The 21,289-nt window shown below is 35.2% G+C and overlaps 2 protein-coding genes across 4 annotated transcripts; one reads left to right on the forward strand and one right to left on the reverse strand.

Moving 5' to 3' along the window:
• Positions 1-5,306: 5,306 nt before the first annotated feature.
• On the forward strand, positions 5,307-8,009 carry LOC130466130 (uncharacterized). 3 transcript variants are annotated; one of them, XM_056834842.1, is made up of 4 exons: positions 5,307-5,542; positions 6,723-7,129; positions 7,312-7,737; positions 7,822-8,009. In XM_056834842.1, exons 3-4 carry the CDS (start codon positions 7,334-7,336, stop codon positions 7,838-7,840), a joined length of 423 nt encoding a protein of 140 aa, XP_056690820.1. In that variant the 5' UTR covers positions 5,307-5,542; positions 6,723-7,129; positions 7,312-7,333; the 3' UTR covers positions 7,841-8,009. The 3 variants fall into 3 exon arrangements, 1 of the variants encoding a protein (XP_056690820.1); XR_008926149.1 differs by having other exon boundaries at positions 6,106-7,129; positions 7,312-8,009; XR_008926150.1 differs by lacking the exon at positions 5,307-5,542 and having other exon boundaries at positions 5,618-6,977; positions 7,069-7,129; positions 7,312-8,008.
• Positions 8,010-13,073: 5,064 nt separating this feature from the next.
• LOC110785494 (uncharacterized) lies at positions 13,074-20,999 on the reverse strand. The gene is made up of 5 exons (XM_021989941.2): positions 20,761-20,999; positions 20,593-20,659; positions 14,835-14,883; positions 13,758-13,802; positions 13,074-13,450 (listed from the first exon to the last, which is right to left on the reverse strand). Exons 1-5 carry the CDS (start codon positions 20,953-20,955, stop codon positions 13,384-13,386), a joined length of 423 nt encoding a protein of 140 aa, XP_021845633.1. The 5' UTR covers positions 20,956-20,999; the 3' UTR covers positions 13,074-13,383.
• Positions 21,000-21,289: the final 290 nt, after the last annotated feature.

Consider the following 21,289-nt stretch of genomic DNA (forward strand, 5'->3'; position numbering starts at 1 on the left):
GCCATGGTGTGAGCTTAAAATGCATAAGTCTATGCCATGGTGTGAGCTTAAAATGCATAAGTCTCTACCATGGTGTAAACTTAAAATGCATAAGTTTGTGGAATCAAAATTAAATTAGTATTTTTTTAATTTATTGATTAATGTACTTATTGACAAATAAAATTGCTTGGTTTAAATAATTTTTTTTATGGGTGTATGGTGGTGGTTTGGATGAAGATACTTTATCTCTTCAAAATAGATGGGGTAATTAATTTGGGAGAAAAGTTTCATTATATAAGGATATTAAAGTAAAATAGTGGGGCGGTTTTGAGTAATGTGGGGCGGCTTTTAGCGCTCCACTTTATATATAAGGAAAAATATACATTCATGTGAGATCTTGTTAGATTCGTCTCAAAATATACTTTCAAATTATCAAATTGTTATAATTTTTTAAAATGTATAATAAGAGATATTAGTGGTTAAAAAAGTGCATTGACAAGCGTGAAATCTCAGATGGTGCAATTAAAAAAAAGGAGGAAGTATTAGTTATTAATTAATAATATTATTATGACGGAGTATTATTTATTTATTATAATTAATGATTAATAATTATTAACAATTATTAATTAATACTACGTATGAATCAGTAATTATTAATTATTAATTAATAAATAATAATAACAAATTAACGAAGTACTCCGTAGTAATTAATAATAAATTAATAGTAAATAATAATTTATATATAATAATAATATAAATGATAGTAATAATGATAATAATAATAATAATAATAATAATAATAAATAAATAAATAAATAATAATAATAATAATAAAAATAGTAATAATAATAATGTTGTTGCATTGTTGAAGCGGGTTCAGAAGTTCTCTAGGACTCATGACATAGGGGCTCGTGCTACTACTCATGTTTTTTACCAGGATAGACTTTGCTATAGATAGGGGAGTGGGGGCCCAGATTGTATCTCGGCTTCTCACTAATTATTTTTAAAATGTTTGACTTTGTTAGGATTTGATAATAATAATAATAATAATAATAATAATAATCGTTCTTTTCTTTTTCATCGTTTGTGTTTTGCTTTGAATAAGGGTGTCGGAGCCCAATTAGTGGCTAGGCTCCCATCCAACTTTGTGTAATCGTTTCTTTATTATAATAATAATAATGATAATAATAAAAAAAATTAAAAAAATAATAAATAAATAAATAAATAATAATAATAATAATAATAATAATAATAATAATCGGCATAATGTGGTACGGGATACCCTTGCGGTGTCATGTGCTGGCATCGTGGGTATTAAACATCGGCATAATGTGATACGGGATACCCTTGTTGATGTTTGTTATCGCTCTGGGATTTCAGCGTGGAAAGAGGTTGATATTGGTCTATCTGGAGGGAACGAGGGGGCTCTCCGACCAGCAGACGTGTTGCTCTACTCTTGGGATCGGGCTGTGATGTGTGTGTGGACTTGACGGGATCATCCCCTTTGACACAGTCTGGGTTGGCTGGATTTGTCCCGGGCCGGGTTGTGGCTGATGCGGCTATTCGGAAGCGGGTCAAGTACGAAGCACGTTGTAGGGCCATTGGTTATGGCTTTCTTCCGTTCTCTTTCTCTTCTTTGGGGGAGCTGGATAAGGATGTTGTAGCGTTGCTGAAGCGGATTCAGAAGTTTTCTACGACACAGGACATTGGGGCTCGTGCTGCTACTCATATTTTCACCAGGATAGGCTTTGCTATAGCCAGGGGAGTGGGGGCCCAGATTGTATCTCGGCTTCCCACTAATTATTTGTAAAATATTTGACTTTGTGAGCATTTGATTTATAATAATAATAATAATAATAATAATAATAATAATAATTATCTGGGTTGTCAGGCTTCGTTCCGGGTCGGGTTGTGGCGGTTGCAGCGCAGCGGAAGCAGGATAAGTATGCGGCACGTTGTAGGGCTTTGGGTTACGGTTTCTTTCCTTTTTCCTTCTCTTCTTTTGGGGAATTAGAGAAAGGGGCTGTTTCTTTGCTGAAGCGGGTCCAGACGTACTCCAGGGCTCAAGACATTGGGGCACGGGCAGCTGCCCACATTTTCAGCAGGATCGGGTTCGCCATAGCTAGAGGAGTGGGGGCCTAGATTGTATCTCGGCTCCCCTCCAACTTCTTGTAGTTCACTTGATCTTTGTAGCTTGTTAAGCTTGTAACGTTTTGGTGTTTTCCCATAATAATAATAATAATAATAATAATAATAATAATAATAATAATTATAATAATAATAATAATAATAATAATAATAATAATAATAATAATAATAATAATAATAATAATAATAATAATAATAATAATAATAATAATAATAATAATAATAATAATAAGTTGAATTGAATTGAATTAAACTGGAATAGACTGAATGCTCCTAAACTGAACTGTCAGATAAGTCATGAAGCTGCAATTAAGCCAAAAAAAACATTACCTAAGAATACTCGCTCAGTCACTCTAGCTTAGATTGTAGGAACACGCATCAGTCTATAGGAATTAATATATATGGCATTCTAATTAGATGGAATTAGACTTGATTATTGGACAAGGGTAGCCCAATGGGTATAAGGTTTGGGTCATGTTAATAAGGTTCTTATTGGGTAAGACTCTTATTGAACATGGCCTCTATTCGACAAGGTCAATATAGAGCCGACCTTATAAGTTATAACACAATAGTTATGGACCTTATGGTATAAAAAATTATAAGGATAGATTTGTATTCACTTGTATTCGCATAAGATTTTTTTTCATTATTCATTGTTCGTTTATTGACGTGTCCACTATCGGCCGCTATTGACCCGCCCATTATTCACCCGCTAAAAATTGGTCATTTCATTACCCTACCCGCTTTTGACCTGCACCGTCCCGAACCTGATCCGCCCAATAACCAGGTCTAGATGGAACTAAAGATGGATGTGGGTCGGCCCGACCCGACACAAAAAAAAGAACGGCCGGCACGAGCACGAAGTCGTGGGTCGGGCTTGGGGCGTGGCACATTTTTCACGACACGATTCAACATGGCACGACAAAGTACGCTAATTTTTTTTTGTAAAATTAGGCTTAGACATGACGATCTGGCCCGGCCCAACATAAAATCCCGCACAATACAATATGGGCCCCCAATCCATGGAATTAGCCCGAAGCCCGACCCGTCCCATAACCATTTTTAGATGCAACTAGTTCAAGTTATAATGAACATGAACTTAGACTTGTTCAAGAGTATGTTTCATTTTTTGCAAAAATATGAGAAATTATTCAATGAACACTACGATGTACGGAGTACCTAGTTTGTGTGTGTTCCATATAGAGAATAATTGATGACAATGTGACAACCACCATGTGCTCCTTACCTAGTCCTTCCCTATCCTGTTTCTTTCTAGAATTTGGCAATTGCAAAAAAGTGGTTTTCACCTACTTTCTCTGTTCTTTTGTTGACGATACAAATTTTTTTTATTACGTTGGCCGATCAATACAATTATTAATATCTTTAATTATAAAAAGATTTATAAAAATTTGATATAAATATATACATCATCTTAACAAAAATGATCATTTCCACCGCTCTTTGAGTTTCAAGCTAGATCGAAACTGATCATTCAATTATATATAGGCGGCAAATGAGCCGAGCCGAGCCGGTCAATAAAATAATCGGGATCGGGCTCGTTTAAAGCTCGTTCATGTTCGTTCATTTATTAAACGAGCCGAGCTTGAACAACTTTTGAAACTCGCTTAATAAACGAGCTTGAACATGAACATATGTATGCTCGTTCATTTAAGTTCATGAACAACTCGTTCATTTATGTTCATGAACAACTCGTTCATTTATGTTCGTGAACAAGCTCGTCTACTTATGTTATGTATCATATGTACCATATATACGCTTTTTAAATATTGATAAAAATCATGTTTTGACTTTTGACATCTAGTTATGGTATGTATCATATGTACCATATATACTCGCTTGAGGAGCTGAGTATTCTGTAGGACATAATTTAAGTTTTTATAATGTTATTTAGGATTGTTAATTTAAATTATTAGTTTGTTTATCAAATAAAGTAATGTACTTTAATCTTTATTACGGAGTATTAGATATGATTATAAATTGTTAGATTTTCAAGTGGTTAAACTCTAAAGCTCGTTTAAGAAAACTCGTTTTAGAAAGCTCGTTCATGAAAAAAGCTCGTTTATAAACTTGGCTCGATTAATAAATGAGTCGTTCACGAACAGTTCGCGAACACAAAATCTCTCAAACGAACCGAGTTTGGACAAATTTTTGAGCTCCGTTGAAAGCCTGGGCTCGGCCTCGAGCTCGTATAAGTTAAATGAACATGAACATGAACAGAGAAATACTCGGCTCGGCTCGGCTCGGCTCGTTTGCACCCCTAATTACATAAATGAAAAAAAAAATTGACAACCTACCTACGTTTTGAGTAGGAGTACGTTGTTATATTTCTACTGTATAAGGGAACGCATGAGGCGGCGTAAATAGTGATTGTTTATTTTACCTTTTATTAAAATTAAAAATAAATTAAACACAAAAGTATTTGATATTAAAATATAAAAGAGAATTAATTTAAAAATATATACTAAAATCACAAACTATTAAAACTAAGAAAAAAATATAAAAAGGGGCAAAAAGAAATTACCTACATAAATATTATTCTGTGTACGTTTTTAAATTACAATCACTCATCGCGTGTATAGAAAACTAGCTTTGATTAAGTGATCTCCTTAAAAGGGGTGACAATCTAAGGTGTAAGACGTACTATTACGTGTAATTATATATAGTAATCCGTACTACTACGTACGTGTGATCGATGATTAGATCAACATGTTTTGTACGTACGTAATTAGATGCTTAATCCACTAGTGCAAAAACATTTAATTGCATCGCTGCATTTGCATCGCCAATCTAAACATGTGACGCAAATGATAAATTTTAGCATAAAATTTAGTCATTTGCGTCGCAGCTTTATTAAACAGCGAGGCAAATGACTCTAAAATGCTCCCAGAGTCATTTGCGTCGCAGATTAGTAAAACAGCGACGCAATTTAATCAATCAAGTGCGTCGCAGTTTTATTAATCTGCGACGCAAATGACTCTGAAAACATCTTAGAGTCATTTGCCTCGCAGTTTAATAAAGCTGCGACGCACAGGTGTTTGTGAATTTAATTTTTTCTCAAATTTGCGCTCACCTTTTAATTGTTTTCTTCAATATTCTGACTTGCTCCAAATGACCTAAATCTATCGAAACCAGTTAAGCTCAATATTCACCCTTCCGTTTACCAGCTTCACTGCCGTCGTCTTCCCTCCTTCTGCGTCGTTCTCTCCTTCCCCTGCGCCGTTCAACTTGTTGTTCGTTCTCCTCTTCAACCTGCTGCTCGTTCTCTTCTTCCCCTGCGTCGTTCAACTCAAACTAATCAGTGTCGCTGCTCCGTGTTAACGCCGCCTTCCACGGCAGCCGCCCACGCCGCCGCCCACTCCTCCGCTCCTGGTCACTGTCTTCTCTCCTCTCCTAGGTATATTTAAAGATTGAATTTTAATTTTGATATTAAGATTGAATTTTTGTGGATATTGAATTTTAATTGTTCATTTTAATTTGAATTGTGCATTGTCTCTTGACTGTTAAGGTTTTGAGTTCGTTTGATTTTTGACGGAAAAATGCACTGATAATTCTTAGAATTTCGTTGTTTAGAATTTTACTTTTTTGGCATTGGACTACTATTCTGTAGGTTTTAGGCACGGAATTGCTATTATTTTGTGAGATTTGGATGTATTTGGGAGAAATGTGTTATGATTTTGATTGTTGTTTAAATTAATTTTCAGCTTTACCCTTATATCCTTGTAGTATTGGTCTTCTGACTTGTATTGGTCTGGTTTCCTGAAAAAATCAAAATGTTGAGAGTGAAGTGCAATTTCTCTTGCTGCAATATATTTTTTATATCATCAAATGTATGGATAATATTAATGCAATTTGCCAAATTCGGTTGCTCTCATTTTTGTACTCCATGTTTTAATTGGGAACTTGTGAAGAAACCCTTTCGTTGGCAACTTGGCATTATTTTCTTTATTTTTCTTTCAGGTAAAGAGCTTCACTATTATTTTCTGTTATGTTAAATACTAGATGTTGTTAAGGTCCCGTAAGGATTTTCATGTGGTTGCCACAGAAGCTGTTTGGTAATATGTGCTTGAATATTACGTATACTACCTCCGTAGATGCTGAAGATAACATACAAGAGTTGTTTGTGTTAGGTGTAGAAGCAATCCCGGATTGACAGAGGTTTCCTCTAGTTCTGTTGGCTTCTCCTTTTTGTGTTCTTGTTTTATTTATTTTCTTCAAATTTTGTGAAGACTTAACAAAAGATAGTTGTCGAACACTTGCATATCATTGCATTGAACATGATCGAACACTGTAATTTTCAATTGTTGTTGGTAATTAGATCACGAAACTGGTGATTTGGCAATTAGACATGTAACCAATGTATAAATTTCGTAGTTATGAAGTGGACTCGGAGCAGTTGTCTTGGCATATGCTCCTTTTGGTGATTAAAGTTTCTACACGACCTTTCTTTCTGTGGCAATTTGGAATTACTTATTAGTTACAATCGTTGTCAGAAACTCTGTGGAGTTGGATGTTTTAATAGTGATTTATCGCTTTTTAAATTGGAGTTCACTCTTTGAATAATCTATAATATGTAGACAGGGCACTGACGTGTCTCTGAAGGATCTTGACTACCTTTTGTCTCTACTTGAGGAAAAGAAGAGAAAGATGGCCGGAGCAAGAAGAAGCTAGGGTTTGAAGCCAGTAAACTCGCTAAGAATACAAGGAAATGGTTAAGATTGAAGCCAGTAAACTCGCTAAGAAGCATCCACGTGTCTTGCAGATGGAATGAGCTACTAGGACGGTGGTTGACTGGTACTTTCATTCCGGCAGAAATATTAAAAGTACAAGAGGTTGTGTCAATGAGATCAATCAGTATATTTCGCAACATAATCAGCTTTTGTTGGATCACATAACTGACCTTTGGAGCTCTCTGATGCCCAGTTTGTGTTCTGTGATGTTTACCAAGGCTTCATGCGTATCTTGTCCAACCCTAAACACTATGGTAAGCACTTTCATTACATTACATTGGTGGAACTGTTTTTAACCTATGATCTTGTAACAATGTTGGTTATAATGTTGTACAATACTTAGTGTTACTTATGCAGTTATATATGCATAATTATGTCTCTAAGCTGATTCTGTTGTGATGTTGGTAGTGATGGTATGTGAATTTTTGGGTGGTAGGCATCAAGGAAACAAGAGGAGCATGTTGTGGAATAGGGTGGCATGGAGCAGCATCGGGGTGCGACACCATGGAGATGGTTTGCAACCAAAGTACAGCTCATGTAATCCTTCTAAGGCCGTCAATTATCTGCTGGCCGACTCTGCCTGGTTCGGTCATCCATTGGGTGACATCTTTCATCCCTTGAGCGTCCGAGCACTGGTGAACATAGCTTCAGCAGCAGCAGCAGCAGCAGGTGTTCTGGCAACAACAGTTATCGATTACAAGCTAGAAGCAGCAGCAGCTGTTCTGGCAGAAGTAGAAAGCAGCAATTCTGGCAGCAGCCAGTTGAAACAAGAACAAAACCAAGCCAGCCTAAAGAGTGTTTATTTTCACCAGTTGCTGGACTTTCTTGAAGTTCTCTGCCTTAACTGTGACTATCACCGTTGGTAATGCATCCCATCTTTGTATTGAAAGTCATATCTTGATTTGTCATAGATTTGATTTCTAACATCTTCCATTTTTATATCCAGGATAGAGATATTTACTTAAACTTTTATGTTTAAAGTGTAGTTAGGTTATCAACATGTTGGTTGATCTATGGTGAATTTGCCTTTTATTGGGTTGTAAACTGTTTTGACAGGTATATATTAATGTATTATAACATTCCCGGTATTGGGGAGGGTCAAATTACAAAGGAAATGTTGTCAAAATTTTCACCTAGTTTACTTTTATTTTTATGCTCTGAATATACTAGTACTGAAAGCTGCTTATTTTATTTAATCTATGGATTAAATAAAATCAGCAGCTCATTTTTTTTAGAATATCCAAAAGTCATTTGCGTCGCACTTTAGCTAATCTGCGACGCAAATGACATTTTTTTTAACATATTGAAAAGTCATTTGCGTCGCACATTTAGCTAATGTGCGTTGCAAATGACATTTTTTTAACATATTGAAAAGTCATTTGCGTCGCACATTTAGCTAATGTGCGTTGCAAATGACATTTTTTTTAACATATTGAAAAGTCATTTGCGTCGCACATTTAGCTAATGTGCGTTGCAAATGACTTTTCAGCACCATGCCTGAAAAGTTATTTGCGTCGCACATTAGCTAATTGAGCGACGCAAATAAGGTTCATTTGCGTCGAGAGCTTTTGCCACGCACGATGTGCGACGCAAATGTGCTTAAAAGTGCGATGCAAATGACCCTTTTTCCACTAGTGATCGTAAGTTGCCTGATCAACACCATAAGAATTTGTATCTTTAATGACAACCTAATTACGACGGGTTAATAATCCCGTCGTAAAAGACTTTTGCAACGGGGCTAACAACCAAATAAAGATGGGAACAACCGTCGCAAATGTCTTTTACGATGGATTAACGGCAGAATTTTCTATTAATGATGACCCTATTTTATGACGGGTTTGCGACAGGAAATCCCGTCATTAATCAATGATTATTCGCCTTTAGCGACGGGATTTTCCGTCGTTAATGGTACAATATATTTCTTGTAGTGCAAGCCGGCTTAGAGAGTAGGTTGTAAAAAGGTCCAGACTCTAGCATATTGTCACCCTTATATATGGTTAGTTACTGCCTCCATTTAAAACAAAAATTACACTTTTCGTTTTAATTCTTTTCGTAATGTTTTTTACATTGTACTTTATTATATTTTTTTAAATGAAAATTTACTATTTAACCCCTCTTATACCACATTATTTACAATTTTTCATTTTTTTTGTACTTTTTTTTTTCTTACACTCACCCACCTTTTTACATCTATCTTGCTTTATCCATATTTTGTTACATTCTCTCATTTTTTACACATTCTCCCTCTTTTGGTCTGCAGTAATATTTGTGCAAATAATAACTGTAAAAGCCATTATGAAAAGGAGGTAGTAGTATGTTTGGACTAAGTCGTATGTCAAACAATGTTTGGTCCAATTAATAGGTTTCTTATTCATCAAACATATTATGAGCTTGAAAAGTTTTCTAATCAATGTAATATAGGATACTAATGATATGTTCGTGATTGTATATTGTTATAATTTTTATATATACGAGTTTAAGACACATGTGTTATGGTAAGCCGAATCATAAAGTACAGTGCACTAAATTTAATTCTCTATTTTATGGCTAGCTTAGCCTATGGGTAAAGAATGTCTAGGTAAATTTAGCTATAATTAGTGCCCAAGAGTTAGGGTAAGAGAGAAACATAGTGGTAGGAATAAAAATGAGGTTTATAGTCTGTGCATGCGATGGACTGCATATTTTTTTACTCTTTATTGCTGTATGAATTCAATTCATTATTCATGTGCAGGACTGAAATTCGTAGTTATTGTGAGGATGACAGTTATGGACTTGACTGTGCAACTGACTAGTTAGTTAGCGGTTATGTACGTTTTCACCTTTTCTTTTCCTTTTTTTTTTTGTGTTAGCACCCGGTTCACCCTTAGGGTTAATCCGGATTCGGGGCGAGTTCTGGGTTGATAGGTTCCAGTCCCCTCCCAATTGTTGTTGCGGGGGATCGAACACAGGTTCTCCCTACCAAGTTTAGCCCCAATCACCACTGAACCAACAATTAATTGGTTCTTTTCCTTTTTTTTTCAATCACAAGAAAAAGAGGATCGATATATGATCACATTTGTTTAATTGTTTTGACATAAAAATTAACAATATACATAATAATATGTATGGGCTGTGATATTTATATACTAGTGTGTGTTCATGCACGCGATGTGTTTTTGTAACTTATATTGTGATGATTCACCGAGGTACCATACATTTTTAAATGAAAATGGACTCGTATATATACCATATAAAAGCATATTACGTATTGTATATACATAACAAAGACGGAGTAGATTGTTTTGATTAATTATAAACGATACAATAAAAAATCTTATATGCCAAAATGAAAAGGTACGGTAGACATAATATGAGGTACAAAAGGACGACATTGTATGATAAGCTTATACTAAGTGCTACATGCAAATAGATTTATAGATCAGATGATTCAGATATCTAACGACAATCATCACAGACCATATGATGACATGATGTGAGTTGTGAGTCTTTTAGCAAGGCCACATGCATGGCCGAGAGTAGTTAATCTCTAAAATTAACGAGAACAAACGTACAATTTGAATTCCAATATCCTCGTATAAACTGATATGATTCATGGAAACGCAATATATGCAAAAGGAGAGGATCATATGTAAAGGCAAAACAATGGATCATGGTAACATTTAATAGAGTGATAGAACGTGTAAATTAAAAGATGAAGAACATCTAGAATCTGGAATCTCAAACATTGTATTAATTAAAGTACGTAGTACTGTAATAGACAAGACAACTAGTAGTGTTGGTTATTGTTCATTAACTACTACCTAGGTGAGTTATTCAGTCAATCAGTCAAACTCAATAACGACCAAATTGTGACTTGCCCGAAAACGGTTAAAACGGTTAATAAGTAAATAAATTAAGGAGACAAAACAGAAAAACATGTTGCTTAATAAGTGTACAAATGTCTAAGTATTCCTAGGACAATAAAAGCCCTGAAGTAGGTAACATCTAGCTAGGGTTAATATTCTAGAATAATTAATAAAAGTTAGTTGGTTGGTTAGGTTTATGAGAAGCATGTTCATGTGACATGCATGGGCACGCAAATAACGGAATTTTATTGGATTCATCACCATATATCAATCTCATCTTCTTGTAAATCGTTATATACTTTGCTTTTGTTTTTGTTGGTTTGTTATAAAGTTTGATGATATGTTTATGATAATATGAATATGATGATGTGATGGATTGTGTTTAACGATAATAGGTATATAATGAAAGGGAATTGAATTGTATGTGAGGGATGTGTCCACCGATCTAATTAGTATCGTTTCGAGGTGAAGTTGATAGTTCATGTAAAAGGAGGTTTAGAAAGTTCATGGTTTGCCATTATATTGATGGTTGTTTGTAAGAAGGGCATGGTGGAATGCGTGGTGTGTGCCACTATGTGTTTGCTCATACGTACGTGCCAATATGTGTATTATCGTACTTATGGTTGTTGTTACCAAGAGCAAGAACAAAGATGCATGTTTTTACAACACAATGTGTAACATGCAGCGTAATATGTATACCTGCACATGAAGGGTAGTAGTTATTCTTTTGTAAGTAAATTATATCGTACGTATTAGGAGTCATGTGCTAGCCAACGCGTGTACGTTTTTTTTAACACTTGGACGTACAAAAGTATCATAATACTTTAAGACTACTTTATGTCTCTTCTACTACACTAGTTTGTACTCCGTTTAATACCAAAGTCAAAGATTGATGTAGATGCGAGATACTTATGAAAGTTATCTTTAGGCCCACAAATTTGTTTGGTATAATTTTGTATAATTTTTGTTTTTACCCCACCGTTTCAAAAAATATTTACACTTACTATTTGCACGAACTTCGATGTAATGTTTGACCGTTAATATATCCAATTTTGTAGGGGAAAACTTATAAAAAGTTGATATTTATAAAATATATTTTGAGAAAAATCTAAAAATATATCTCATGATAATTTATGATAGATATAATAATTACAAATTATGGTCAAAGTTTTAATTGTTGAGCACATTTTTCAAAGCGTAAAGAACTTAATGAAATGGAGGTAGTACAAGCTAAAACTAAATAAATTGGTGCATACATATATCTGCAAAAATATATACTACTATATCGACCATGTATCAAAATTTATGAAGTTCAAAATGAAATATAGGCATAACTAATAATTATTTGATCTATCTACGATTTTGACAATCAATCAACAACGAAGTTTTACTTTATTGAGTAAAATGGCCGGTATAACAGTTGAAAGGGAAAAGACTATTTTGCATGATAATAATTTGTCAATAAAATACTTGTAGTTGTTTGCATGGTAAATACAATATTTGAATAATATAGCCGCGATTCGCATATGGGAAACATGAACTGAAAATGATGGGAATCAGTGAAGAGGCTAAAAGGCCCACATTTGAGTGTCAGAGTAGCCCAGAAATAAAGGCCGAAAAAGATTGGTAGTCAACAGTATCATGCTCTAACCTTGAGATTAGGTCCCAACTCCCAACTGCTCTGCTATCATCAGAAACCATGAACTTGTGTTTTTCAACTATCAACTATACTTGTATAGCCATCCAGCGTATAACTCAGTTGGTAACGAGTAATAGAGCCAAGTTTGGAAATGCATAGCGTGTCCATGCTTCAAATCATGTGAAAAACACTATCCCTTTATACACTGGCCAGTTGAGGCATATGCCAAGGCATGCATATCTCCTCCACGATACTCGAGTAGCCGGATAGGGGCGAGGGGCTGTATGCCTGAATCAATCTACCATTGAATATGTTCCAATTTCAAGGAAAATTGGCACAAAAAGGATATATGCCAATATAATGTTAATGCTGGTATCTTTAGAATGTAGTATTACTACTACTTCAGAAGACTCCTTTTGGGAGGCAAGAGTCAGTAATGTATACATGCTTATGATGAGGCACCAACATTGAGCTTGGATCTCAAAGAATCTAATCTCCAATCTATGTTCATTCTCAAAACCCTAACTTAGCTCTGGGGCGAAAGGAATACTTCGTTAAAAAATAAAATAAAAAAATCACTCCATCTATATATTATACTAACCGAGTACCAGTCCACACACAAAAAAAAGTACAATCCAAATGCCAAAAAATAAGAAAATGCAAAAGAAACCAGAATGTTCAAATAAACCACATTCCATAGAGGAAAGAGGAATATAAAGCAATTCCAATTATCATTGATATTTTAACCTAATAATTACATATAGAAGTAGTCAAGCAGAAAATATATGTTAGAAGGTACTTCTGATCATATACAAAGTCAATAAGCCAAGCATATCAAACAGGCAAACAGCATGAACAGGACAGTTGAAGTTTCATTGCTCGCCTTCAAAGGCCAATGTAATGGTCACTATACGTTGACGCCAAATCACCTAAATCATATCCTATGCTGTTGACAATTTCAGAAAAGCAAAATGGTCCAGCTTCAGTGACCTGCATGAGCCATCAGAATGATGGAAAGGGCAGATCATGTGATTCGAAGGAGTCGACTGCTTGCTGAGTCCAAAGCATCTACATTCCTCTTGAGGATTTTTCTGTAGTTTGATTAAGGGTGCCAAACGGACAAAAACCAAAATAAAGGAAGGAAAAAGAAGCAAAGGAGAAAAGAAGGGAATCCAACTTCAAGGAGTTTTCAAGGAATGAGATACTTCAATACAAAGAAAAAAAACAAAAAAGAGTACGAACAAAACTTGTCATTTTGTGTGCTCCAGAACACAATGCAGAAGTTCTTACCGAAAGAAGGATATAACGGGAGTTTGATGCTTAACCCTTAGTAACAGCTTTCAACAAATGAGCCAAAACAGGACAAATTAATGAATGTCACTATGTCTATAAGGATACAAATGAGCAGCTAAATCCTCCATGCCTTTCATCTCGTCATTTAACCTGTAAAACAGATGGGAACCAATGATCAATATAATTAACTCTTCACTAGACCAGATCACAAAAGCAACATGCAAAAGAAATTTTGCTATAACTTTATCAGAATGGAGAAGCCACAGTTGAAAATCGCTCTATTCAGAGGCTTCTGGCAGTGCCGAGAACCAGAAGGGACTTGTGAAAAAAAGCATTAAATCACAGCTTACAGTGTCATAAACAAATCATATAAAAATGACATCTAGAAAATAATTGTACAAGATTTTATTCATGAAGTATTGCAGCAAGGTCAAACTTCGCATATGCAATCAAGAAGGATTTCTGCGTAAGGTCAAACATTATAATCGTACGAATCTCCAGGGGGGGTGAGCACAGCAAGATCAAAAGGCAACCGGGAATCAAAGAGGGAAAGCATAAAAGAAAAGGTGTGTGCAGCAAGGTCAAAGGGCATATCAACCACAAGAAATTCAATAAAAGTAGAAGTCGCCGTCAATTGCTTCACCTTTTTAGTTCCTCTTGGACTACTCTGCCTTAAAACAGAAAAAGAGACGAAGAAGAAAAATCCGCAAGCATTAACAAACATATAATCATTGATTTTAGATTAAGCAGGGTCAGTTCAGTTCAGTAAGCTCTTATCGAGCAATGGTAGCACAGCTCAAAAGACAACCCCCAATAAATTTCTTCTTATCTGTATCGATATTCTCTGCTGATTGACTCAATCAAGATTGCTTTCAAATATCATTTGTTTATCTCATCCCTATCTTTAAATATGTAACTCCATTTATGTCATAGTGTTGAGTTTTGACACAGTGTGGAAAGTTGTTAAGCAGGCCATAACCATTATGTGATGCAGTCAGTACCCTGATTTGAACCAAGTCTTATGCAAATATCTTGAAGTGAATTAATATTCAAAAAACAAGAAGACTCACATCTGCAAAAAGGAAATCAGCAAGAAAATCGCAATAGATACACATACATGGATTTCCATGTAAAATTTTGTCTCAGATATTTAAAATAATAGCCTAGAAATAAGACACGTACCTAATACATGAATGAATAAAACGATTCCCTCTTGTTGCTGCATCAATTGCTGCAAAGTGCAAATAATGACGGTTATGGTTGGAATATATGCGGTCAAACTAAAAGCTAAAACCTCTTTATGTGATTCCCTATAATGTGTTTCAGCAGAACAGAAGTACAACTAGGCAAAGTTTCCCCAAGTGAACGAGCTTCAAGCATATGGTCTAGGTTACCACATCCTGACCATAATGTATTACATCAACTTTGTACTCGTCATGGATCAGTTTTTACCACATACTACAATCTCAAATATATTATTGAACTCCTCAGCCATACCCCTTTCTAATATTTTACCACATAATTCCATGAAGTACAACACCAAGTCATCAACTCTACTCATGAGCCATTTTGGAACTTCTAAAAACTGCTAGCGGCAATATTTAACCATTGAGACCATAAAATACCCCTGCGTGCAAAGGCATATGTGCAGAACTTAACTGATCTAATTAGCATTACCAAAAAAAATTGCTTGTAATTTGTAATGAACTTGCAAATGATCTCTCAATTGATTGTTACTGTAAGAAAAGAGAAACATTCTCTATCCAACAGTTAACCCAAAATGAATAATGTTTAGAGCTGCAAAGAGGCTTTATCAGTACATCTTGCTAGTCGTTGAGCTCTTGAAAGTTGGAAACAAATGAGACAGGATTACTGCCTAGACTTTTTCTCCAGCAAATTTATATTTCAGATAGATGTGCTTGTTTGATCATTGAAGACAGGGTTTTTTGTTACATCAAAGGCAGCCTCCTACTTATTTTGTTTGAGAAAAACTTGAGCAATGCTGACATCAACTTCATGAAGTAATTTGGTGTTTTGGACAGCTTAGCCAACTCTGAGATACTCTCCTAAAAACATATCCTCAACTTCTGTAGAAGATTGGGATACTATACTCTGCTTGCTGCTTGGATTAGCAGCACATGAAACTTCCTCCAAGATAGAAAACAGTTCAAGTAGTGAAGAAGATTGGGATACTATAGTCTGCTTGCTGCTTGGATTAGCAAGAATGAGACTTCCTCCAAGATAGAAAAACAGTTAAAAGTAATAGACTTTCTGGAAGTGAAGGCAGGAAGCCCAGCCTATATCGCAAGTAGCCTAAAATTGAAAGGGAGAAGGTGACTTTATAAGGAATCCATACGCAGGATTACCTTGCGATACTTAAGGACATGAAGAGCTGCTGTAAAAAAATGAGGACCTTGCATGAATTCACTTAGATGTTCCACTGCCAAAGCCAATTCTTGTCTAACATGGGTAAGGAAAGTTTTCCAATAAGCTTCCTGTGGATACTAGGATTAGGAAGAAAGTCTCAGGCATCTGGCAGTAACTTAGCAGACCAATAACAAGACTCAAATCAGTGCACCCCAAACTCATGGAGATTCAACACAAACTTCCTTCAATCAAAATCATTCCAGAAGCACAGGGTATGAATTATCCCAAGAAGTAATGCAAATATCCTGGGTCTTTAATATAAAACCATTACATAAAAAGTTTTGAGTTCTGAATCTTTGTAGACTCTAATCTCTAATCAATATGTCATCAACACAGACAGCAACGAAGAGTCGAAAACAGATGAAAAATGTTCCGTTTTGTAGAACAGTGAAACATTAGAAGACTGAGCAAGTGAGCATTCTCTAGATACAGCAAAGGGAATCTTGGCATACAACAGGATGAAGCCTGCTCCAGATCACAATGTAAATACTCTTTAAGCTTGTATACAGAGGATGAAATTAGGATAGACAAAAAAGGAGGCATTTTTATGTTTACGCCTTCTTAAAAATGTCCAATTAGAAAGACGTAATTAACATAAGTTAGAAAGTTCCCAACCAATTTTGATAGCTACATTTTAACATAGGTTCAATAGCTTGAGTAATAGAAGCGAATAACTTTTGCAGGTTTTGCTAGGGCAATAAAGATGCAGTCTGAAGATAGCCGTGGTGGTTACTGGTGGGAGCACAAGAGCAAGAAAAAAAAGTCACACCTTGAATAAGCCAAATTGCAATACCACTGAGAGAAGCAGGAAGCCTAGGCACCTTGGAAAACTCCTGCCAAGGGGTTGGGAGACAGGTTGATAGTCTAATGATGGCAGAGGTTCAACTTCAACCTTCAAACTGTGGAAAGGAATGTGAAAGGTGAAAAAGAAATAGACCTTGAATCTTCTGATAATAGAGAGGGCAGAAAGGTAGAGGTGTAACTGTGTAAGATAGGAGATGTTATAATTGCAGTGGAAAATAAAGTCAACAAAGACTTAAACTAATTTGGCTGCTACGATTTTCAAGATTAAACTCCTCGTGTATTTCTTTTACCCAAAGCATCCAAGAAACACCGAAGGGAAGGCACTTCTCCTATATGTAAGAGAAATATTCTAAAGATCTTAGCTAACCGTAATTTATTTTCAGTCACGCAAAATTACATAGGGTGATAAAGCATTCAAAAACTATAATGGAAACCTGTTTATCAAGTGTGTAACAATAAGAAAAAAAAACTTCCTAGTGTTCAAGAGGTAACTTGCACTGATACAAGAGAGGTCGTGACCTTTCGATAGAAGTTAAGTACAACAACAACAACAAAGCCTTAGTCCCAAAATGATTTGGGGTCGGCTAACATGAATCGTCGTAGGAGATCGTCATTGTCACCAATCAAACCAGAAAGGAGCAGGAAGTAAAAAAGAAAAAAAACAAGGAAGAAAAAGTGGAATTAATGAAAGTAAGATAAGAGAAGAATGTATACTTCCTCCGTTCCAGAAATATCGCACCATGGTTGACTTTTACTCTTCTAACCATTAGTTTGACTCTTAATATCTCAAATCGTGTGCAAGTAAAAATAAAAAAAAAAATTATATTTAGAAAATTTATATCGATACGAATCTAAAATGACCCCACAAAGCTAAAATTTCATTACGTACGAATAACAAAAAAATGGCCAAAGTCGTGTGAATAGTGTAAAAAACAAAATGGTGCGATATTTCCGGAACATATATATATATATATATATATATATATATATATATATATATATATATATATATATATATATATATATATATATATATATATATATATATATATATATATATATATATATATATATATATATATATATATATATATATATATATATATATATATATATAAGAGATAATAAAAAATAAGTAAAGTTTAAAATAAATGAATAAGTAAAATGAGTACATTCCAAAATAGCATGTAAAATTAAAAAAAATTAAAAGAATTTTAAAAAATAAAATAAATTAAATTAAATTAAATTAAAAAAATAATAATAAAATAGAAAGAAACCGAAAAATGGAAGTTGTATAAGTCAAATGAAGTCATCAATCCCAAAAAAACTCATATCGTGGTCAATCACATTCCTCCAAGTTTTCTTAGGTCTTCCCCTACCCCTTGCAACTCTATCACTTTGCCACCCTTCAATCCTCCTAATCGGGGCATCACTTGATCTGCTGCTTACATGTCCAAACCACCTTAAACAATTTTCCATCATCTTAAACTCAATCGGTGCAACCCTTACTTTCTTCCTAATAATCTCATTCCTCAAACGATCCTTTCTTGTATGCCCACACATCCAACGTAACATGCGCATCTCCACCACATTCATCTTGTGCACGTGACAATGTTTCACTGCCCAGCATTCTGTGTCGTATAACAAAGCCGGTCGAATTGACGAGCGGTAAAATTTTCCCTTCAATCTTTGGGGCATGCCTGAATCACATAGGAACCCCGTGGCACCTTTCCACTTCAACCAACCTGCTTTGATTCTATGGGCCACATCGCCATCCAATTCTCCATCCTTTTGGATAATAGATCCTAAATAACAGAGCATTTCAGAGCCTTGGACGATTTTCCCATCTAAGGTAATCGCCCCTGTCACTCTATCTTGGACTCCACTAAACTTACACTCCATATATTCCGTCTTGTTTCTACTCAGCCTAAAACCCCGAGATTCCAAAGTTTGTCTCCATAACTCTAACTTACTTTCCACTCCTTCTTTTGTTTCATCAATTAACACAATATCATCTGCAAACATCATGCACCAGGGTATACCATCTTGTATTGACCTCGTCAATTCGTCCATGACTATAGCAAAAAGAAACGGGCTAAGTGCGGAACCTTGATGCACTCCAATCGTAATGGGGAATTTATCGGTCTTACCAACACTAGTTCTCACACTCGTACTAACTCCCTCATACATGTCCTTGATGATATCAATATACTTCCTCGGAATTCCTTTCCTACTTAATGCCCATCAAAGAATTTCTCTTGGTACCTTATCAAACGCCTTCTCCAAATCAACGAAAATCATATGTAAATCCTTCTTCTTATCCCGATAATTCTCCATTAGTTGTCATATAAGATGAATGGCCTCCATAGTCGATCTCTCAGGCATAAATCCAAACTGGTTCTCCGAAATTTTAACAATCTTTGCTCAATAATCCGCTCCCAAAGTTTCATAGTTGGCACAATCCTGGACATCACCCTTATTCTTGTACAAGGGGATGATAGTACTTTTCCTCCACTCTAATGGCATCCTATTACTTGCCCAAATCTTGTTGAAAAAAGTTGCTAACCATACAACCCCTCCCTCTCCCAAGCATCTCCAGACTTCGATAGGTATACCGTCGGGCCCCACTGCCCTCTTACGTACCATCTTTTACAGTGCCATTTCGACTTCTCTCTTTTGAATTCTTCGCATAAAGTCTAGGTTAACCACATCCCGAGGGATATTTGTATCCCCAATATCGCGCCATTGATCACCGTTGAACAAGTTATCAAAGTAGAACCTCCATCTATCCCTGATTTCCTTATCTCCCACCAAAATTTTTTGATCAACATCTTTCACACATTTAATCCTCCCGATGTCTCGCGTCTTTCTATCTCTCATTCGAGCAATTCTATACATTTCTAAGCTCCTAGACATAAAGTTGGGTGTACAATTCGTTTGGAAGATAAGTACTCTCTTATGTGCTTAAGCCAGGGAGCCCAAGACCATTATAGAGGCCTAACAATCTCGAAGTGGTGGCTAAATTAAGTCACAACCATTACTACAAAGAAAACCTAGATGTATCATGTATGAGAAGCATTGCTCTAATGACTCATTTGGTAGCCGGAAATAAATGGTGGTAATGAGAATAAATTGAGTGTTATTTGACAAGAAAAGTACATAATAATGTCCATGGTAATGAAACATTATCTCAAACTTGGTGTTTTCCTTTCATAAATTTGCATTCTTACTCAACACCACTCACCAAATGGTAATGGATGATAATGAAAATTTATGGAAAGAAAAGATAATTTTGAGTAACTAGCATTACCATATGAATGGATATTGAGTTTCCATAGAGATTAATCATTCTCATTGACACCATTTATGACCGGCTACCAAACAAGCCGTAAAAGCTAAGAAAAAATGTTCCGACAGTTAGACACTTTAGACTAAAACCATTAACTAAAGTCAAGAAATATAAAAACCATTGTATGTTTATGATATTGGCCCGAAATTCTTTGATTTATGCTGAAAAAATTTCCATGTCAAATCTCCTTTGCACTAACAATATTAACAAAAAAAAAATCAATCGCACAACATCCATTCACATTATTGGGCAACAACAATAAATTAAACAGTTGATCTCCTAAATCAAAAATAAAATCAAATCAAATAAATAAAATAAAAAAACCCTAGAAAAATTAATCAATTACTGTAATCACTTAACCTGACTCTTGTAGCTTGCCGGCAGCATCACTGAAGCATTGGATATGATCTACTGAAGTGCTGGTAACCTCATAACAAAATCCAAAAAAAACCAAGAACATTAAACAAAAACCATGAAAAATTGAACAAAATCCCAGTAAAAGGGGATGATTCACATTGATAATTGTACCTCGGACAGTGCTGATCGCAGAGAAGCAAATAGAGCGGTGTAGCTCTGGGCAATGGCCAGTGAATCTCGCTCAACTACTTCAAGAGCTTTGAATAGGTCTTGTTGATTGAAATTTTTTGAAGCTTCCATGGTTTCTTTTTCTTTCATTGACGAATTCTCGATTGATAATGTCTCCTCTTTCCCTCCCTCTTCCATGTTTTAGTTTGCACTCGACCGCAACCACCGGACCATAGGAGTTCGGGAAATAAATTAGCACGATTTATTTCTTTGTAATTTTTTTTTTACCAGCTAAAAGAATTCGAAAAAATATTTTTTACCACTTAAAAATTAAACCTTGTATTTTAACACTAAAAATATTTAATAAAATTTAATTTTTACCACGAAAAAAGGGAAAATAGATGAAACTATGATATAGGGCCCACTCATTTAATTTTCCTCCAACTTTTTACACTCCCCCGCGATCTTCTCCTCTCTTTACTGCCATTGATTTTTGTCATTTTTGTGAATTAATGAGATGAAAAATTATGTG

This window comes from Spinacia oleracea, chromosome 1, assembly GCF_020520425.1.
Source record: "Spinacia oleracea cultivar Varoflay chromosome 1, BTI_SOV_V1, whole genome shotgun sequence".
NCBI lineage: Eukaryota > Viridiplantae > Streptophyta > Magnoliopsida > Caryophyllales > Amaranthaceae > Spinacia > Spinacia oleracea.

Bases quoted from the DNA above. Each gene is read 5' to 3' on its own strand.
- LOC130466130 (XM_056834842.1), top strand. From the start codon at position 7,334: ATGTTGTGGAATAGGGTGGCATGGAGCAGCATCGGGGTGCGACACCAT.
- LOC110785494 (XM_021989941.2), bottom strand. From the start codon at position 20,955: ATGGAAGAGGGAGGGAAAGAGGAGACATTATCAATCGAGAATTCGTCA. The intron at 20,660-20,760 runs GTACAATTATCA...TTTTGTTATGAG, and splicing joins TGCGATCAGCACTGTCCGAG to GTTACCAGCACTTCAGTAGA. The intron at 13,803-14,834 runs GTACGTGTCTTA...TCTGTTTTACAG, and splicing joins TTTATTCATTCATGTATTAG to GTTAAATGACGAGATGAAAG.